This window comes from Cheilinus undulatus, linkage group 10 (genome assembly GCF_018320785.1).
Source record: "Cheilinus undulatus linkage group 10, ASM1832078v1, whole genome shotgun sequence".
NCBI classification, from domain to species: domain Eukaryota; kingdom Metazoa; phylum Chordata; class Actinopteri; order Labriformes; family Labridae; genus Cheilinus; species Cheilinus undulatus.
In genome coordinates this window covers 30,661,984-30,684,660 of record NC_054874.1, presented here as the reverse complement: position 1 = coordinate 30,684,660, position 22,677 = coordinate 30,661,984, and the positions used below count along the sequence as shown (strand labels likewise).

The following is a 22,677-nucleotide window of genomic DNA, read 5'->3' as shown; positions in this document are numbered from 1 at the left end:
TCTGGTGCCAATGTTGAACCTGCTTCACACACTTTCAGCTGAATGCACACGGCTACAGTATAGTAACTCATATCTACACTGGGCCGCTGTGTTGTAGGGGAACATGAGTCATTTTAACACAGCTACTAAACATGTCCTGGTTGGCCTTGTGTTGCGGTCACAAGATAAAAAAAACACAGATTTATCACTGTATTGATGATACATTTATCAAGTTTTTCTCAGCAAGGACAGCTATCATACCCTGATGTAGTGGTAACAAGTTCAGCATGAACGCTACATCACTTACATGGACGTAATGCACAGTTGATATGTACGATAAATTTCACTTTGACACGTTATGTACAGGGAAGCAGTTAGACTTCAAAGCACGTACCCTTGGACATACATGTCCGCATCCTTACTTGCTAAAAACAGCCTTTGAAGTCTTTCTCAGGGAGAACTGTAGCCCAAAGGTTACTCTTCTCTTCCCCTCTCTGTCTTGGCCTCTTCCCCCTCTTCATCCATTATTTCTTCTGCTACCTTTCTCTACCTTCTTGCCCAGTGGAGAATCATTTCATAGCCTATTAATGTTGCTGACAGCTTTAGTTCTGTCCACCCAATTTACTTCACATACCACCAGGGGAAGTGTGAATGATGTATAGGCACCCTGAGGTTACTCTGGCCAAAGTACAGCTGTACACCAACATGGGTTTTTATTTATTATTTTTTAAAGAGGCCATATACAGCGTATACAGAGCAGTCAGCCAATTCGCCTACTTTGAAAGCAATAACTAATGCATGTTTTATATGATTGCTGTTTACTCAAAGTGCAAGAATTACTCAGAGGGACACTTAAGTTGTTAGTGTGGATTGTTGAAGAAAGCCTCTGTGCTGATGCTGATCAATATTACAGTCACTGTAGTTTTCTAAGGACATTTTTTACCTTTGGTTTTCACAGAGGTGCACATACATTAACAGGAATGCATTGTCAGGAAGTGGAGGAGAGATATATACTGCTAATGTGCCCTATCTCCTTAAGCGTGCCACCGCAACTTCCTCCTGGTTATTTGAAAACAACCCACACTTTAATAAATAATGCACGCTTAAATATGTTGTAAACACATAAATTATACCCACCGATGAGCGGGACGGAGTCGGACGTGGCAGGCATGATCTCTGCTACCAGAAGCATGAAGACGGTGAGTGAGAGGAGCACCGTGATGCCTTGAGACAGAGATGAAGAGAGAACATGAGCATTTACATAACGAAGGGATCAGGGTCACTGGACTATGAAATTATTTCTGTAATTACTTATGTATGTAATCAGTTAGCTTCTCGTGACTGCAGCCATTTATCAGCTGCAGGCTTCAATGACGTGTCCAAGGTAGCTAACAGCTCCGGAAATCTCTCAACACTCTTGACTCTGTAGCTTCTGAATGCTCGTCCACAGACTGAATAAATTGCACAACAAATTTAGGAGCAAGCCTTCCATCTCAAAATCATTTTTTCAAGGTGACTTGACATACATGTATTCATGGTCTGCTTGCTGATTGATAAGGACATGTATGTAGACGAATGTGCATGTACAAATACTTCACACTCCCCAAAGGCTATTTACAAAAACATTTTCCTATCTTTCTCACATAAATCAATACCACATTTTTCATTCTGAATGTATTAAAACAGCATGGCACGCCAGTTTATAAACTGGCCTTCATGCAGTCCCAACTTGTCATCCCTTGGAAATATCTGGAGCATTATGAAGCATATAATAAGATACAGGAGACCATGAATGGTTGGAAACAAAAATTTTCCATAAATTAATAAAAAATCCTCAGTTTCAAAACAGTATATATTATCTGTGTGCTATTTTAAATTTAATATTTTATTTAAATGTCTCCCATTCTGTTTTTTATTTACATTTTATACAGTGTCCCAACTTTATTGGGAATGAGGTTGTATGTGCTTGTGTATTTTTAGGTTGCCTCACCCAGAGAAATCTTTTCTCCAGAGTCAGCAGGCAGCAAAAAGACCAGCAGAGCCAAGCCGGAGATCAGCACACAGGGGATGAGCAAATTGAGGCCATAATAAAGCGTCCTGCGGCGCATTGTGACCGTGAATGTCACATCAGGGTAGGGCTCCTTACAGCACTCGTAATACAGCTCATTGCGCTTGGCTGGCACACCTAAGAGAGGAACAGACACAAATACAGATCAAGTAGATCTTTGAAAACCAACAAATCATAAAAGTTGGAGCTGAAAAATTGAAGCATAAATCCCTCTGAGAAACTAGAATTTAACTTTACATAGTTTTCCATGTTTAAACTCTTATGCCCCTTTTTTTCTATATGTTGCTATGTTGCTGTGGATCCAAACCTGTTTTCCCTGGTGGGCTGGATAAAGGGCTGTTTGACTGATGAATTACGCAATCCTAACAATGACTGCAATTGTAATTAACAGCTTCAGTGATTATGTAATTCAATGAAGGTGTGTGTAGATCTCTCAATATCTCACAATTCATTCCTAGTAAGAATACTGGGGCTGTGATTTGATTCAAATTTTATTGTAATTGATTTCTAATTCACAGCACATTCCCTATTTGTTACAGAGATGCTTATTTAAGAATCTACTCCAGTCTGCTGTGCACAGAGATGCTGCAAATAATTACTTTACATTAAAAGCACATTAAACCAGCAGCTTTTATATTAGCAATATTTTTAATTGCTGATTACAATTATGTAAAAATGCAGAGGAAAATCTAAAACAAAGATAACATTAATCTACGCATAAACTGAAAAAATATTTTAATATAAATACAATTTGTTGGCTTAAGCCAGATAATTAAATATTTTCAGAAACTTGCCAGTGGGAAAATGCTGTGATCCTAAATCTAAAGCCATAAGCATCGATGAAGCTGCCATAGAGTCTTTTAAAACAGACAAGAGATGGTCTTGTATATATATATATATTGTTTATTCCGAGTTGGTTGGCAAATCCTCATTTTTCTATTTATCTATCACTCTTCTATTTACCATATCCAGTGCCGATAAATTATTCACCTCCTTGGACCCTTTAACCTTACCCTCTACCTTTACAAACCCTCCAGGGCTGGCTGCTGAGAAGCATCCCCACACATGATGCTGCCACCACTGTGCTTCACAGTGGGGATGGTGTGATTTTGGTCATGGGCAATGTGTAGTGTCCTTCAAACAAAGCGTCTTGTCTGATGGCCAAAAAGCACTTTTTTGGTCTCATCAGGCCAAAGATCGTTTTCTCACATGACGATGGAGGCTCTGACATGCGTTTTGGCAAACTCTGGTGGGGATTTAATATGAGTTTTCTTCAACAGTGGATTTTTCTTTGCCACTCTCCTGCAAATCTTTTACTGGTGAAGAACCAAGGCAACAGTTGTATGCAGAGTCTCTCCCATCTCGGCTGCTGAAGCTTGTAACTCCTTCAGAGTAGTCATGGTGGCTTGGTGGTCTCTCTCAATAGTCTCCTTCTTGCACTGTTACTCAGTTTGTGAGGACGTCCTGATCTAGGCAGATTTATACATGTGCCATATTTCTCACAGTTCCTGATGATAGATTTAACTGATCTCTGCAGGATGTTGTGTGCCTTGGAATTTTCTGTATCATCCCTGACTTAGTCTTTTCAGTAACCTCTTCTCTGAGTTACTTGGACTGTTCTTTTGTTTTCATGGTGTAATGGCAGCCAGGAATACTTATTAACCAGTGACTGGACCATCCAGACACAGGTGTTTTTATACTACAATCACTTGAGCCACATTTACTGCACACAGGTGATCCACATTTCTCTAATTGTGAGACTACTAGCACCAGTTTCCTGGACCTCTGTTAAATTGGGTCAGTCACTTTAAAGGGGGTGAATATTTATGCTGTCACTTATTTTAACTTACATATTTTTATTTAACAGACATTAAATTGTAGACATCGGTCTCACTTTGACATTAAAGAGCTTTTTCTTTGTAATTTTTATGTCAAAAAAGCCAAATTATATTGACCATGACTGGCTTATAACAGCAACAAACACAGCCATGTAAACATAATTGACACAGAGTGAAGCAGTGGGTTCAAATTGGCTGCTGGTGAAAATTTACTGAAGATGAAAGCATGTGTTTGATTCATTCAAACAACCACAGTGTCTGTAAAGTTAGATGAATGAACTGATTTAACCTGGAAAAAGACTGGATACAACTCTGAGTTACTTTTCCATTATTATAATTTTTAATCATTAAAACATAACTACCTCACTTTACACTGCAGCTCTGGGGATGGGGTTTGCTCCTCTCACATATGGTCTGGCTACACACCTGCCAATTTGTCAAAAATTCATATTACATGCCATATGGTGCTGTCTGACACTCATTTGTAGCTAAACCCCAAAGGCAAGCATGCTACAAGTTGAAAGTCTGGGTTTTGTAGATTTCCTTTATTACAAAATGAAGAACAGCCTACTAAGGTTAAATGTATGGCCATCAGCTGCTGTTTTGTCTTTGCTGGAAACATCTGGAGTTCTTTCCAAAGCTCTCCTTTATCCAGTTCATCCAGCTAGAGCCATCTGAGTGATATCCCTCTGGAAATCATGGGTTCCACTCCATTTTGCACACAGTGTGGTGGAAAAGCCAGTTCCCCATACACTAAGCACTATCTTATGTAGACTTTGAAGCTCTGTCCTTGCTGGTATTTTTAAACTATTAAATGTCAGATCCCATTAGCAACAATCATCATTGTCTAACAATAAGGTATATACCTCTGGGAGTGGATGCCAATATTTCGTCAATACTGATATAGCTAGAGGTTTAGTAACACACTTCCAGACAAAAGTTATTTTCTGGCTTTTGAACTATGCACTGACAACAAGCTGATGGTCCCTCTCCTCTTCAGTCTATAGGACATGGTATTTGTGGTTTCCCAAAGGAATCTCAAATTTTGATTAATATGACCTAAGAACAGTTATCCACTTTGCCTCAGTCCATTTTAAATGAGCTTTGACCCAGAGAAGATGGCAGTGTCTTGATCGTGTCCACTAATGGCATCTCTTTGTATGACATAGCTTTAACTTGCATTTGTGGATGACATTTTGTTGACAGGCAATGATTTCTTTATTGCAATGCCGCCTGAGGGCCCAAAGATGACGAACATCATACAGTGCTTAACAAATTTATTAGACCACCCTAACCCTAACCAAAGTAAGGTTTATGCCACAGCTGCCCTAAATTAACAGCATTGGTAATTACCAAAATCATTTTTTATGTTTCTGCAATGGTTAATACACCAATATGTAGAAGCTCTTTAACCCAAGTGATATTTTTAATGCTAAAATATAATTATTATTGTTTTCCATGAATTTTCAAATTTACTGATTTACAAAAAAACTGAAAAAATAGTAAAGCACATTATTATTTCTAGATTAATAGTTATTTACTTGCATTCCTGAACAGAAAAATTAGTTTTAGTGGTTGAAAGTTGTGCTTGATTAATTTCTGACTTCTCAGAGAAGCCCAGTGAGCTGGCTCAAATCTGGGTGAATTCAGTTTGAAATTCCTCATTCCTGTTCAAAATGGTAAAACGTGGAGAGCTCACTGAAATGAAGGAGTCGGCATAAAAGCACTTCATGATGCTGGATGGTCTTTGAGACAAATATGACAGGTGGTCTAATAAATTTGTTAAGCACTGTATACCGACCTTCAGCCTTGTCCCTTGCACACAGAGATTTCTCAAGAGTCTCTGAACCTTTTGTCGATACTATGTACAATAGATGGTGGGATATTCAAAGTCTTTGCAATATTACTTTGAGGAACATTTTCTAGAATTGTTCCACAATTTTAAGAAGTAGTTCTTTACAGAGTGGTGAGCCTCTGCCCATCTTTACTTCTAAAAGACTCTGCCTTTGTACAATGCTACTTTCATACCCAGTCATATTACTGACCTGTTGCCAATCAATAGCCTAATTAGTTGCAAATGTTCTTCCAGCTCTTTTTCATTTGTATCATTTACTTTTCCAGCCTTTTGCTGCCCCATCCCTACTTTTTTGAGACGTGTTCCTGCCATCAAATTCAAAATGAGCACATATTGTTTTATGAAATGGTCAAATGTTTCAGTTTCAACATCTGATATGATGTTTATGTTCTGCTGTGAATAAAATAGGGGTTTATGAGATTTTCAAATCATTGCATTCCCTTTTTGTTTTACAGTGCCCAAACTTTTTGGAATTGAGGCTGTACTTCCAATTAAATGGAATTAAAATTGTGCAAATAACAACATCCTGGTGTAGGTCTGTTCTCAAGATGAGAAGGAAGCAACTTTTAACTTGTTGGATGGAGGTCAATATGTTAAATTACAACAAACATGTCATCCTTACAATTATAATAATAAACCATGTCTATGTAGAATTGGTCAATAGATATTTGTATATTCATCTCTGTCAAATATATAAAGCAGCTGTTCTCATCACAGAGGGAGAGTGTTGTCAGAGACTGAATACAGCAGCAACTCCATCCATCCATCCTCTTCCACTTATTGAGCAAGTCAACCCAGACATCCCTCTCCCCAGCGACACTTTCCAACTCCTGCTAGGGGACTCCCAAGGCGTTCCCAGACCAGACAGGATATTTAATCCCTCCAGCGCATTCCCCAAGGTCTCCTCCCAGATAGATGTGCCCAGAAACCCCCAAAGGGAGGCGTCAAGGAGGCATCCTCAGTTGCCCGAACCACCTCATCTGGCTCTTTTCGATGCAAAGGTGCAGCAGCTCTATTCCTTGTTCCCTCCGGATGTCTCCTTACACCACCTCTAAGGCTGAGCCCAGCAACCCTCGGCAAAAACTCTTTTTGGCCACTTGTATCCGCTGTCTCATTCTTTCAGTCATTACCCACAGTTCATGACCATAGGTGAGGGTTGGAAGGAAGACTGACCAGTAAACTGAAAACTATGTCTTCCGACTCGGCTCCCAATTCACCACCACGGTATGGCACAACGCCTGCAGTGGCGCTGACGCTGCACCAATCCACCTGTTAATCACACTCTCCCTTTAACCTTCACTCATGAACAAGACCCCAAGATACTTGAACTCCTTCACCTGAGGCAGAGACTCACTCCCCACCTTGGGGTAGCAGTCCAACATTTTTCAGCAGCAACTGTTGTACTATATTTTTACAATCCCACAAGCAATGCTATTAAATCTCATTTTTCATATCCTCTCAGATATACAGATCTTTGAATATCAAAAAAATTCATAGGATTGCACAGAGCCAAATATGTGCTAAAGTTTAAGCTGCAATGAAAAACTGTGTGCCTCACTTACCTACAAGGTCCCACTCCCCATTAGAGATGTAGGTGGATGTGTCTACATCCAGCATCTGGAGGTCCAGCAGCCAGCCATTGTGCGTCCAGGAACCAAACTTCAAGTCGCACTTTTGCACGTCGAAGGGGAACCAACGCACGTCAATGTAGCAGGTACTCTTCAGGATACCAGGAGGGATGTACTGGCAGTAACCTGATGCATTCACCAGCACATTAGTGTGGAACGTAGCATCAAAGCGCTCATCCGCACTGAGGAGAAAATAGCAGAGAGTTCAGCTTTAAAACATTTTATCATCATGCTAAAAGCTAAAGCTGTATCTTTGTTGAATCCTTTTACTGACTTTTTAAGATTAGGTTTAACATGAGCCGAAGGCACAGTGTGAAATGAGTTTGTTTGTTTATATGACTGCAGTAAGAGGCAGGCTCATTAAAAAATAACCTGAATGATTCTGAAAGTGCAATGGAGGGAGTCACAGGAGGGTAATTGTGTAATCTTGGCTTGTTTGCTCTAATAAACACACAAGAGTTCACATTAAGCTCCATCCAACAGAAGAACATGAAAAAGCATTTAGAAAGAGTCTAACAGACATTTATACTTTAAAAAGCATTTGACTGTTTTTAGCCTTAATCAATGCAAAATGACAAAATAGCCACCCTTTTTTAAACAGATGAATGAATTTAATACAAAGCTTACATAAATATCTAGTAGTTACAGAAACTTTAATATTTATTCAATGTAGGGATGTTTAAAATTGGGTTTTTGACGATATATCATGTACTTATATTTCCAAACTCATTTTAGACGATTCTAACACTGACATAAACACACCTACTCAACACCTTGGGGCACATCCACTTAAGAACAGCCTGGCTTTTGCACATTTTTTAAGCTGTGAAAATGGAAAAATAAATAGATCAGATCAACAGAGCTCATGCAAAGGGGAAATCCATACTAATGCTAAAATACATGCAAACTTCTCATGAGCAGTGAGAGGAGGAATATTCAAAAATTTGGTGCAAAACTGCTCCACTCAAATGCAAATCAGCTTTATTACACCCACACAGGCCAGCGCTGACACAGACATCTACTAATGTCATCTACTTATCTACTGATACTGATATTTACTTTTCTAATCTTGTATCCTCAGATTGAGATTTCCTGCTGAAAATATTGTGCATGCCTCCTTTAAATTGCTGTTTCTGACACTTAGTGAATTCAGCTGCAATAGGCTTTCTTTTTTAGCTCCACATTTGGTCTCAACTAACATGGGTCTTCGCTGAATGCTCGATGCTCTTTTTTTGGCCTTTATCTATAGAGGAGGACAGTGGATGAGACAATGGAGGAGAGACATATGGGGAAGGAGCCACAGGCCAGACCCAAACCTGGGCAGCTTGAACCTGGTAATGGACTGATGGCCATACATTCTGTCCCCTTGCTTCTGTGTATGCTGTTTGGTGAGTAGGTATGTTCAGTGAACTTGAGAGCTTTCAATGAGGCATTTGTGAGCCCAAATTTTTGACAAGTAAATGAAACTCCCTTTAAAGTGCTGTGCATACCAAAGAAACATCAAGTGGCCATCATATCCTCATTTAAGTATCTGTTTTTACTCTTGGAATCCACTGTAGTAGCCGTGCATGATTTATAATTCATGAAACTCCTTATGATGTCAGGTACTGTCTCTTTAAGGCCCTCTCCTCTCAAGCCCAGTTTCTTTGTATTTGCCGGCTTACTGTTGTTCTCTTGGACATATGTTTGCCTGTTGATTTGAAACTCTGTTCACGTTTAGAATGAATATCCTACATTGTAAAAAAATAAAATAAAATCCACCTGAATGTTTAAAAATATGGCACAGCATAATAGCCCCCTTTGAGCCACATATGCAAAGTTATATCTCTGGGAAAATCCAGGTTGTACTAAAATCAAATATTCAGTATTATAATGCAAATTCAGCTGAATGACAAACATAAAAGATGCCTCATTCAAGAATCCGTACACAGAGCCTGTTAGAATGACTTAAGGGCAACAGTGGACAGATTTTGAATGAGCAAAAATGTAAATATTTACAATGTGAGGGTTTGCAAGTGAAGAGAAACCATCTCATATAACACAGGAACAACATAAACAGAATTGTTTGTTTTCTCTGAGAGTCTCGAAGTAGTAAACGTGTCTTTTGGGGATGGATAGTAAAAGAAAACTGATTGCCTAGAGCCTCTAACCTTCAGCTCTCACACTCTAGCTGAACTCACATTAAGTATTAAAGAGTTGCTCCTCTGGTGTCGTTTGGAGTCTTCACGCTGAACAAAAGTGCCACTGGCAAAGTCTGAACCCAGGGACTTCAGGCAGTGCTTGTTTCAGTACAGCACATGGCTCAACAGTAGCCCTTTTTTACTGGATTGTAGTACTATATTTGTTAGAGATTATTCTCCCCCCTCTGACAGGGAAACTAATGTTATTTTAATGGATGACTTAGATAAAACTCATGTGGATTTATTGGTCCCCTCTCGAAGTTACATAATCCAACTCTCCTAATTTTGTTTAACCAGGAAACAGGGTCAGATCTTCTCCCACTCACATCATTTTTCCCAACTGCATAGAGGAAATTTACTAAAAAAACGCATTGGCTCAATTGCATTTGAGTGTGACAGAAAATCCGCCATGAAAAGCCTTAAACAGACAGATTTTAATGTCCATTCTTGAGAGAGGAAATCTTGGCCCTGTGATCTATAATGAGGACATCTGCTGGCTGTATTTGAAGTGTCATCAGCTGACAGCTGAAGGGTCATCAGGCTGATGCATCACCTGCAATAAATTATCAATGAAACAATTTTGGGGTTTTGAATTTAACAGCATGCAGAGCATAAATGTAAGGGTAAAGGCTCTGGGGGTTCAAGGTGCAATAAAATATAAATGTTCAAGGCCAGATAAAACTCAAGGGTTTCAGATCCCATAATAAAGTATGGGCTCAATGCCCTGAGGGTTTAGGACCCCATAAATCGTGGGGTTCAAAACCCAATGACATATGAGAGTTCAAGGCTCAAAGGAGATTAAGGTAAAATAAAACCTATAAGTTCAAGGCCTTGGTGTTTTAAGGCCATATTTAATTTAACACAAATTAATGGAAGGGTTCAATAATCTGGGGTTCTAGGTGCAATAAAGTATAAGGGTTGAAGGTCATAGGGGTTCGAGGCCTTTGATGGATGCATATAAAAGCATTTTTTTCACACTTGAAAGCAAAAATTGGAAAGGGTTTGCTGTTTGCATTTATCAGTTTAGATTTATCTACATCAATCAATCATAATTGTTGGGCCAATTTAGAGTCACCAATTAACCTCACAAGCATGGTGGTGGTAGGAAGCCGGAGTACTGGAGAGAACCCACGCATGCTCAGGGAGAACATGCAATTCCGCCCAGAAAGGCCCTGACCAGGAAGTGAACCAGGGACCTTCTTGCAGTGAAGAAACAGCACTAACCCCTGCACCACCGTGCAGCCCCAGTGGTGTCTAATTAAATTTCAATTCTTTGGTTTTTACACGTCCTGATGTGTGCAGGGCTTTCCCTTGTCATGGATTCTATTTGTAATTTTCATGGACAGGATCTCAGGGGGCAGCCAGGAGAGGACAGACCTCAAAGCGTCATCCCCCATTTTTTGCAGTTGTTGTGTTTCTGTTGGCTTCTTCAGGCTGGGACTCGCAGCAGGCAGTTTGCAGCTGAATGCAAAGAGGTCTGGATGAGGGTCAGCACCTCCAAGTCTTAGGCCATGGTTTGCTACCAGTAAACAGTGGATCACTTCCCCCAGGTGCAGAGTGAGTCCCTGCCTTCAGTGAAGGAGTTCAAGAATCTCTCGGTGTTGTTTACATGTGAGGGTAACACGGATAGATATAGCATCAGCAGTGCTGCAGGAGCTGTGGACTGTCATGGTGAAGAAGAAAGCAAAGCTTTCGAGTTACCTGTCAATCTACATTCAAACCCTCATCCCACCTCTGAGTCATAGCCAAAAATAGTCCCAGATACAAGCAGACTAAATGACCTGACAGGTGGCTGGCCACAACCTTAAGAATAGGGTAGAGAGCTCAGACATCTGGAGGGAATCTGATCAGGAAATCAGGAGGTCAGGAAAACTCCTGGTAGCTTTGCTTTAGGGGTTTTTTAGGCATGTCAAACTAGGAGGAGACCCTGGGCTAGGCCCAGAATTCGTTGGAGGGATAAATATGCCTCAGGATTTCCAAGGAAGATCTAGAGATGAGGCTTGGGAAAAGGCTCAGGATGAGCACGAGAGAATGGATGGATGGATGTTAAAATTTTAATAAAGAAGGGGACAAGGGCAATAATTGCAAGGTGCTCCTCTCTACAACCTGCTGTAGAATTCAGTAGTCAGGAAAAGTATGAGGTACCATAGTAAAAAGTGTAGATTTTGTATTTTCAGAGGAATCAGGAAGGTTTGGAGCTATTTTTAGGCTTCATAAGGGAAAAAATCACTTCCATTGTAAGAAAAGAAAAGATCTGCTCTAATAAGAGAAAAAATGCTAAAGATCAACCATTCAGGCACATATGAGAAAAATAGTGAATTAATATAATAATATTCAGAGCACATGATTATCTTTAAGATATTGTGATTCAGCTAAGAGCATTTTATGATACTGTATTTATGCAGCATATGAAATTTATAGTGTGGTTAAATATTTAAAGGTTGTTTAGATGCTGTAAATTCAGAGAGATAGGCGACTGGATGTGTGTGTATGTTGTCACAATCTGCTCTTGTGTGAAAAGGGAAGTTAAAGCGTGGGCAGAGGCAAATAGATAATACAGAGATTTGTAGCTTAAAGAAATACTAATAAGGGGTTGTAGCAATCAAACACAAAAATAAACTTGGATTATCTCAAAAAGAGATGATACTAAAATAATTAATGAATGATAGTTTATCAAATCAAAGACCAAGCTGCACCCTAATTACCTTAGATAGAAAAGAAATATTGTCAATCAGAACAAGCAGCACTGATTTTATGTTAGAAATAAAAGTTTAAAGCAGCTCAACCTTAGACATTTTTATACAAAGAGCAGCACAGAGGCATGAAGTGTTCTTCCACCCTGGGTTTTGATGGTGCAGGTTCAGATTTCTTCTAGAGGATGGCCACACCAGAGGATTTAACTGAAGAACTTTTCTTACAAGAGGGAATATTGCAGCTTTTACACTTTGTTTACTTTCTCTACAGCTGGACATTTCCTGATCACCTCATCTAGTAGGATTAACCATTTCATTGCCCCTCCAGCTGTGGGCTATAACAAGGATAATACAGTTTGGATGACAAAGTGCCTTTGCTTCCTTTGCTTAAATGGACTAAGGATATCACGAAGCAGTCCTGCTTCTTTGGAGTAATTCTACACAGCAAAAAAGGAAGGTTGTAATGTCAACAGTCATCCTCCTCTCCTCTCCAAAAAAAATGAAGACTCAATTGGACAATATGTTGAAATCAGATTTATTAAATTCATTTTATCATCTTTATACATTTAATCATAATCAACAGTCCAGCTAATTTGCTGTTGGAATTTATGGTCACAATGCAGGGTGTGTTAAACATCTTAAAAGGTACAGAGTGTAATACTTCACCTACAAGCACTTAGAGGAAAAACTTGGAAAAAGGGCCTATTAACCTTGTAAGCTGGATGTCGGAGCTGGGAATGATGTTACACCTGAGTTGAATGTGTTCCATTTGCTACAAGCTCCTAAGAGTAAAGAGCAGGAAAACAACTGGACTTAGTTGTAACATGCCCCCAAAGAAATACATTTGAATGAGATGACACACCTGCTCCATGGTCCTTGATCAAAGTAAGCTCTCTTTACAGCACTTCTCCATGCTTATATTAGACAAGATAATACAGGAGATGCATCACACGCTGCCGTTAGAATCATTCATTGAGAAATCATGGTTTAACTGCTGTTTTGTCAGCTGTAGTCGCCAATGCTGTGTAAACACATTTGAATATGAGTCTGTGTCCACGCAGCCAGCATCACACGGCAGGTGGGCCATGCGATGCCTTGTTAAAGCTCCACAAAACTCTCCAAAACTTTGTAAACAACTCAAAAGTTACAGCTTTTATGCTCCTTTTATTGTGTTGCTGGCCTATCACTGCACATAGGCACCAGTGTGTGGAGACGCTGAGCCATTATGCAGTTATTTGGGGAAAAAACACCCCCTTCTATGCAAATTGGCCTTTTTGAATTAAGCATCTAATGACAAGGACAGTAATAGCATGTAATAAATAGAGTAAAGATGAGCCTACTGTCTGCCTGCAAGAGCTGATGGCAGTGCGGTGCAGTTTTTATGATGCACAAACTTTCCAGAGATCAGGAAACAACTTCACCTATGAGTTTAAAATAAATGATGTGTAAATAAATTTGGTAAATATTACATTGACACTGCAGTTACTAAATGGCTGCTTGAGCATAACCAAAAGTTAAATTAGTCTGAGATTCCCAGCTGCATTTATATTCTATCCATGTGTGGCCCTGTTACACATGATAAGGACACGTTTTTTTTTTTTTTTTTTTTTTTTTTTTTAAGGTTTATTTTGGGCATTTTGTGCCTTTATTTGATAGAGGAGAGGACAGTGGATAGAGTCGGAAACAGGGAAGAGAGTGGGGAGAGACATGCGGTGAGGGGCCTCAGGCCAGATTCGAGCCCAGGCCGCCCGCGTACATGGGGCGCGTGCCTTATCCATTCTGCCACCTGCACCCCGGACGCGTCTTTTTTAAGACTTTTCCTTCATTCAGAGAAGAAATTTTGTCAAGGTGATACTTCAAAACATTTCAATAATGCCTTTAATTAAACACATTGTCAGTTATTCTGAATATTTTACATGGATTGTCAGAATCTGTGCAGGATGCAGGTGGGATTTGACACACCTAAGAAATAAATATTCATATAATCATGACAACAAAAACACATTTTAAACAGTGAATGTGCAGTGCTGCCCCTATTGTAGAGACAGATTTATTTTGGGGTAACTTGAGAAATAAATCACTTTAAATTGAGTGACTGCGAGAGTTGATGCAATGAAAAAGATAAACAGTCTCCTCTAGTCGCAGTGGCGTGAACTGGTCATTGCAGGGTGGCCAGTTGCAAGCAGTTGCAAGTTTCAACCCATCCCGTTGTGAAGCTTTGGTATGAACTGAGCATTACATGCCAGTAATATTCAAATTTTTACACACTGTTTCAGAAGAGGATTTTATAAGAAGCTCCTAGCCTCTAAAGTAATCAGATCCTTAGGGTTTATTTGTCCAAACCACTAAATCTAAACCTGGCAACTATACCAACAGTCTAGATCAATGAGAGGAGCGCTGCTGTTAATGGGCATGGCTAATGATAGTATCTGGTTCAAGCTATTCAATTAGATTCACATCAGAGGAAGTAGGGGGGCAAGTGAGTCTCATTGCTACCAAGAAAAAAAAAAAAGAGATTAACTATTTTACGTCTGAGTAACTGCAGCAACAGCTAAAACAGTTTGGATCCTTTAAATGGAGAGCTTGTAGAGGAACCTCCTGTAACAGTACACAGCAGCACACTCTGCTATTCACTCCTGTCAGCATATGAAACCACTGCAGAGCTGACAGAGTTTTTTATTTTACAAACCAACCCAACACAGAGCTCAATCCCTCAATATAAATACACCTATACAGCTAAAAAGGAAAACTCTTCACTCCTGTCCCTGTACATGAATAAAACCTGCCACAATTCCAATTCCTGCGAGAGAGATAACGTCAGAGAGCCTGAAACATCCTAGAGGCCCTTTCAGGCTTCACAAAGAGAGCGCCTCACATCTTAACTGAATTTGTGGATAGACCTATTTAGGCCGTCACTGGCTTTGCTCACATTGAATGATTTATCTTTTTTTCCTGGGGGTTAAGTGTTGTAATTTATTTCTCCTCTGTGTGTGAGTGTAGCGCTATCAGCTGTACTTGCCCAGGGATGTGTGGGAGGGTTGACCGAGGCAGAGTTATTTGCTGAATTATTCAAGGTTTGGTCTTACTTTATTTGAAGGTGTGTGCTTTAGTGCAATCAGCGCTTACGTACGTCACAGCAGATTAAGTTCTGGACTCTGGGTCTGAACTGAAGAGGACGTTCTGTTCATGACCTATGTGTGCAGAAGATGTACTGAACAAGCACAGATACGAAAAACTACAGAAAACAGAGTGAACAGTATTTTTTAAATAAAATGTGATAAAAATAATGAAAAGTGATAGCCCTGGGAGAATGGAAAGAAGTTGAAAGAAGTTGTGTTAATACACTCTCTGTCCACACACAAAATGCTCACACAGAAGAAAGAACAGAGTGGACATGTGAGAAGAGAGCAGGGTGTAAACAGGGACTGACCGACAATGACAAAGGTGGCAGTGACAGGCTCCTGCGCCATGGGACATTAGTCACAAAGCTTCCTCTCACTCACTCAACACCTGCTGCTGGCCGCACAGGAACACACACATGCACACACACCTACACACAAACATGCACACACTTCTATGACAATAAGAAGGCATCCACAAAGCAAGGAGAGTTCCTGAGGGGCCATGAAAATATTGTACCCTCTTCCTCATTTCTTATTTTTTTGCAAATCTGTCACATGTAGATGTTTCTGATCATCAAACAAATTTTCATTTAGACAAAAACATCAGTAAATAAAGAAAAGGCAGTTTTTAAATGATGATCCCAAACTGCCGGGCCCTATGTGAAAGTAATCAGAAAAAGTAAAGTCAATTTCACTAGCCACACCCAGGCCTGATTACTGCCAGACATGTTAAATCAAGAAATCACTTAAATAGAACCTGTCTGACAAAGTAAAGTAGGCAACAAGACCTCAAAAAGCAGCAAATTATGCCATAATCTAAAGAGAAGCAGATTCAGCAACATCTATTAGTCTGGAAGGGGTTCCAAAACCATTTCTCAGGCGAACAATGGTGAAAGCCATTACCCACAAATGGAGAAAACTTGGAACTATAATGAACCTTCCCAGGAGTGGTTAGCCTACCAAAATTACTCCAAGAGCGCACTGACGACTCATCCAGGAGGACACAAAGGAACCTAGAACGTCACCAAAAGACCCGCAGACCTCACTTGACTCAGTTAAGGTCAGAGTTCAGCAAAAAGAAAGACCCTGGGCAAAAATGGCATCCATTGAAGGGTTCCAAGGCCAAAACCAATGCTGACCAAAAGAACACAAACACATTTTCCAAAAAACATCTTGATGATCCCCAAAACTTTTGGGAAAATGTTCTGAGAATGAAAAAGACCAAAGCTGAACTTTCTGGAAGGTGTGCATTCTGTTTCAACTGGCGCAAAACTAACTCTGCATTTCATTAAGAGAACATCATGCCAACATGGTGGTGGCAGTGTGATGGTCTGGGACTGCTTTGTTGCTTCAGGACCTGGACGACTTGCTGTGATTGATGGAACAATGAATTCTGCTGTCTACCAGAAAATCCTGCAGGGGAAATCCTACCATCAGTTTGTGAAAGGGACAAAAACTTTTCACAGCACTGTAATTATGTATAAAGTAAAATTATTTAAAGTTAAATAAATTTATCAATTTCATGTAGCTTTATTGACATTATCCAGCTGTAATGCTCATCCTAAATGATTAAAAAGCAACTCTGGCATTCTGTTGCACACAATTTTTAATTTTAAAAGTTATTAGCAGCATAACTTTAAAGGAAAGCTACAGATGTGTATCGGAGAGAAGACTTGTGCCTTCCCCTGAAGCGTTCAGCCTTCCACAGTCATAAACTACACATGTGTGCTGCCTACTTTGACTTCATTAAGCTTAGACCTCTCCATCCATACTTTATGTTATACTCTATCTCAGAAATATAGCTTCAACTTCACAGCCTGAGGCAAAGTGTCTGCTTACAGCTGTGCAGTTGACATGCTGGTCGATGAAGCTGCAGGCGAGCGGTGCACAATGTTTCCAATGTACAGATGGATGTTTGCTCCTATAGGGGCAAAGAGCATTCACGTAGCTTATCACCCATGATGAATGGATGGGGGGACGTCACGTTAAAAATAGGATTTGTGTTTACCTCATGCATGTATGATAATCTAATGTAATTGAAAGTGATCTTCTCAAGCAAAACAGACAGAAACAAGACTTGATCTGCTTGATCTTCATTGAACATGGGAGATCACAAACATAAGGACAGTTTCAAATTATTTTTCATCTTTTAATCCTCTGAATGCACACTCGATGGCTGGGCCAGAATGTGAGGCCACACTGTAGCTACTATTTCACAGGTCAACGATTTCACAATCTTTTCCCAGATTACCTAAAATGAATAGAAAACGGAGAACCAACTGATCTAAAGCTTCATAATTACAAAAAACTTCTACATTAATTCAGTTTCACATCATCACTGATGAACCAGGCTGATATGTGTCTTCAGGCTCTGCTTCGTTCTTGAAATCAGGTCAACATAAATGTCAAGAAACTCAATTTTTGACCGCATGTCGGTGTAAACGGTCCTGAAACAGCATGAATGTCTATGGAGGCCAAATATCTACAGTTTAAGAGGAGAGCAGTCTGTTTGTCTCTTGTTTTCACCCACTCCTAACAGAGCAGACAACCGTGTTTTGTCACTCAGCCCAGCTGAGCAGTCGTGTTGTGCACTGGAAGTGACTGCAGTGCATACTTTCTGTTGTTATGTGTGCAGCTCCACCCCCCAAATAAGTGAGATGTTATGGGGTGGTTATTTGGCACCATTTCCATATTTTGATAATGGAATTAAACACGTACCAAACTGAACCTGACCGTGACCAGCTTAAATATTTTTATGACCTTAACAGATGCAAAAAATGTAACCGATCCCATACATGACAATGATGATAGTGTAGTGCCAGGGTCAGTCAAATAATCTCATTATAACCCTTAATTATCCTCATGTACAGTGTTACCCTGTTTCTGGGACTACGAAAGAGGTCACTGTTTTCTACTTCCTGTCAGTCGAACAGTTTTCACATTATTGTGATCGGTCACCCGCTCCCTTATGGACTTAGAAAGTTCCTCTGTACTGGAGTTAGAGTGTTCCAGATTGTACAAATGTCAATGCTGGCAGATAAATGCTGCATCCTTTGTCAAGATTCATCCTTCTTCCTGCCAATAAACACCCTGACGGTCCTTGTTTAGCCAAAGCTAACAATAGATTTAACAGAAGTAGATAGAGTGTATGAACAATGGTATGACCACAACACAACAGCTGTCTCTAATGAACTGAGTCCTGACTATATTATATTTATAATAATAATATAATATATACAGTGCTTAACAAATTTATTAGACCACCTGTCATATTTGTCTCAAGGACCATCCAGCATCATGAAGTGCTTGGACCCCAAAATTAGCCTGACTATTGACTGACATTTGAGCATAATTTGTATCAGATTTGCAAACTTTGCAGGCTTCTGCTAAAAATATTTGTTTCCAACTTTTCCAACTGGTTTCATTGAAAAAGGCAACTTCACAGAAACATATTTTACTTCTTCAGCTTGCTCACAGACTTACTAGAGACCACAATCCAGACCAACACACTGAGCGTGCATCACACAAATTTGTTCCAAAGATAGTGTCTATCTCATTTTCTCAGTTTAAGTGATCACAGAAAGGTCATCTAATCCATTCATCTGTCCATTCATTTAACCATCCATCCAAAAAAGGCAAACAAAATCCCCCCCATGTCTCCATTATTCGATTAATTCCCCTTTCATCTTTATGGCCTGTCAAAGTGCTCTGTCTGTGATGTATAACCACCTTCCTTTCAGTCAGAATTAAGATTCTGTCTGTGGTTTTACCTGAGTATAACGTCCTTCATGTGACTCATCGATCCTCAGTCAAGTGAGACCATTGACTTTTCCATCTAACGAGAGAGGTCAACGGCTTACAGAGCACATTTAAACCTGGATATTCTTTGGACAAACAAAACAGACACAGCTCAATTCTGCAACTCTAAGCATAAAAACTGCTTCAAACAGGTCATTATGGAAAACCAAACAGACCCAACATCAACATTAGATCATGCGTGTGAGCTCACCCAAAGCCATGAAATTAAACTTCTCTGAATTGCATAAACAAAAGCTACAAGCAGTTCAACTGATAACCAGAAAGTTCAGTTTTCATGAGCTAGGTTGAAAAAGGTGTAAGTTTGGCTGCTGTGCTGTCAGCCTTTGATGTTGGTTATAAAAATCATAAGAAAACCTTCAAAAACATGCTGGACATTTCTCCTCAGGCAGTATAAGGTACATGCATACAGGCTGGATGGTAAATCCACTCAAAGTATTGACGATCCATGCATGAAACATCATTATTAGAAAGCGTGAGTCGGTGTGAGCACAATGGTCTAAAAATACAAAAGGCAATGTGAGAGATATAAAATATTTCACACTGGGATAATAAGAGCTCAGTGACTCATCTCAGGCAATAACTGGAGTTATTTTTGCAGATGACAACTGACCTCAGCACTTCAAAACATCATTAACTTCATATTAAAAAACAGAAGTGAATGAATGTGTGGCAAACTCTCATCAAAGCGCTGTGCTAATAATCCTAAATGCATCTGCTATTCAGGACTGGCGTGTTATTGGCTGTGCACTGATAGTCCACAGTGTAATGGTGTGTGGTGCCATTACAGTCTGTAACTGTGTGACAGCGTAAGGGTGTAAGGAAGGCCAGGAGCTTTATATTGTTATTTTTGTGCATGTGTGTACTCAGATCTTCATTGTGAATCAGTAAGAAGAGCACTTAGAGGTGTGCTGTCATTATCTAGGTGTCAGTGAGTCTTTCCACCACAATCCATAATACTGCTGAAAACAGTAAATTCCCCATCTCTCCTCAGAGAGGAATTCACCCTCTGGCTCAGCTGCAGACTGAGTCTTTCCCTTCAGCTGCGATTTACTGATCATCATATTCAGGCTCAAAAAGTTGGCAGAGTCAGCAGCATTTCTTTTTTGAATTTCACATGCACAGCAAATTTTCACAAGTTACTATGAAGATGCTTTTTTTAAACTGCCTCATAGAGTTATGATTCAATATGCAATGCAAAACAGAAAACAAGTACATTAAGGTCTGAATTGGCTCTCAACTTAATTGAAATAATCTCCTTACTTTCAATTCAAGTGACAGAAGAATCATAATAGAGGGTCTGGTTATGGTGCAGGAAGGTGGGCACTTGAAGTCATGCTTTAGGAGTGCAAAAAGAAAGTGTTCTACACTGAAATACATTATATGGAAAAAATATTTGGCCACACCAGTTCATTATGGACTTCAGGTTTTTCAATCAGACCAGTTGCCACAGGTGTATAAAATCAAGAAACCAGCCATGCAGTCTGCATTTGCAAACATCTGTGATACAAAACTGATATTTCTGAAGAGCTCTGTACTTTAAGTGTTATTATTAGAAAGTGGAAGCATTTAGGAACAACAGCAACTCAGACATGCAGCAAAAAACCACATAAGGGGCGCACTGGCAGTCGAGTGGTTAAGGCGCGCACCATGTATGCGAGCGGCCCGGGTTCAAGTCCGGCCTGTGGCACCATTTCCCGCATGTCTCTCCCCACTCTCCTCCCTGTTTCTGAGTCTATCCACTGTCCTCCTCTATCTAATAAAGGCATGAAAAAGCCCAAAATAAATCTTAAAAAAAAAAAAAAAAAAAAAGACCACGTAAAATCACAGGACAACGGATGGCAATGCTAAACGTTGGATGGAGTGGTGTAAATCACACGGACACTGGACTGTGGAGCAGTGGAAACATGCTCTGTGGAGTCACACTTCTCTGTTTGGCACACATGGGAGAGGCTGGGTTTGCAGGGAGAACATTAGCTGCCTGATTGCACTGTGGCCAACTGTAAAGTTTGGTGGAGGAGGGATAACGGTATGGGCTGTTTTTTAAGGCTTTGGCTGGGTCCCTTATCTCCAGTGAAGAATAATCTTAATGCTTCAGCCTACCAAGACAGTTTGGACAATGCTATTCTTCCAACTTTGTGGCAACAGTTCTGGGAAGGCCCTTTTCTCTTCCAACATGGCTGTGCCCCAGTGCACAAAGCAAGGACTATAAAGAGATGGTTCTATGAGTTCAGTGTGGAAGAACTTGACTGGCCTACACTGAGACCTGACCTCAACCCTATGAAGCACCTTTGGGATGAACTGGAATGGTGATTGCCAGCCATGCCTTCTCGTCAAACGTCAGTGCCTGACCTAATAAATGTTCTACCAAATGAATGGGCACAAATTCCCACAGAAACACTCCAAAATTTGGTGGACAGCCTTCTAAGAAGAGTGGAGGCTGTTAATGCTGCAAAAAGGAGACCAACTTCATATTAAAGGGGACATACTTTACCCCTTTAGAACAAGATTATATTGGTCTCAGAGGTCCCCAAAACATGCCTGTGAAGATTGTTTCTGAAAAAAAAAGAAACACTCCAGCATTGGATTTCTGCATGTCTAAAGCCCCCTCTGTTTCAGCCCTGCTCAGAATGAGCTGTTTCTGTGTCTGTGGCTTTAAATGCTACTGATCTGTTTGACTCTGCCCCTGACTCAGCCCCTCTCAGGAAATGGATGTGGCTTGATGGATGTGGCTTTCCTGATCCCCCTCTCAGGCCACATACACACAGAGACAAAAACGCTATATTTCTGTTTCGTTTTGACAAAGTTTTCGGTAAATACGGGATCATTTCAGGAAATATCTGCATAAGCACGGAACCACTGAAAATGACAGAAAACACTGTAGTATATATGCCAAGCCTGTACGTGGCGCTGTATTGCTGCCATGGAAATGCACCAAACGAGAGAAGAAGATCACAGAAAACTGCCCCACCTTGGGGGGGATTGTGGACAGGCCAGGGGCACAAGTGTATTTTGCATAATATGTGACCTTTAAAGTACATGTTTTTGAATACAGTGTCTTTACAGTCACTGTTGGTGTAATGGTCGGGGGTTAAATACTTTTGCCCATAAAGTGTATCTGAGATATATTTTGTCAAATTGCGATAATAAGTGATTCAAATCAGTTGTTTGGATGTTAAACTGCAAACAGGATTGAGCACCGCTAACTGTTAGCGACATTCTGTAAGTGTGGAGTAGTTTTGTTGTTGCAGTGTGACACTGGTTTACAGAATGTGTATTTGCTTGACTTTAGCCTAGTTGACTAAGCAAAACTATAATTTGGGTTTAATTGGAGGGAAAATTATTTTCCTAGGAACATCCCCAATTCATTACAAGGACACTGGTGACCACTAAAGAGTTTAGTGATCACCAGTTGTCCACCTTCATTTGGTGGGTTGGCTGGTGTTAATGTCAAGCCCTGATTTGGAGCATAAACATTTTTCTACAGGCATTGTTTTT

The 22,677-nt window shown here is 40.1% G+C and overlaps 1 protein-coding gene across 1 annotated transcript in view; it reads right to left on the bottom strand.

The window, feature by feature from the left end:
* The window catches only part of chrna8 (cholinergic receptor, nicotinic, alpha 8), a 73,460-nt gene that overhangs the window by 3,485 nt on the left and 47,298 nt on the right, over positions 1-22,677 (bottom strand). The window contains exons 5-7 of the mRNA XM_041798184.1: positions 7,303-7,550; positions 1,970-2,164; positions 1,117-1,203 (exon numbers count right to left, since the gene is read on the bottom strand). Of these exons, the coding sequence (XP_041654118.1) occupies positions 1,117-1,203; positions 1,970-2,164; positions 7,303-7,550 (530 nt within the window). The remainder of the gene's footprint in view (positions 1-1,116; positions 1,204-1,969; positions 2,165-7,302; positions 7,551-22,677) is intronic.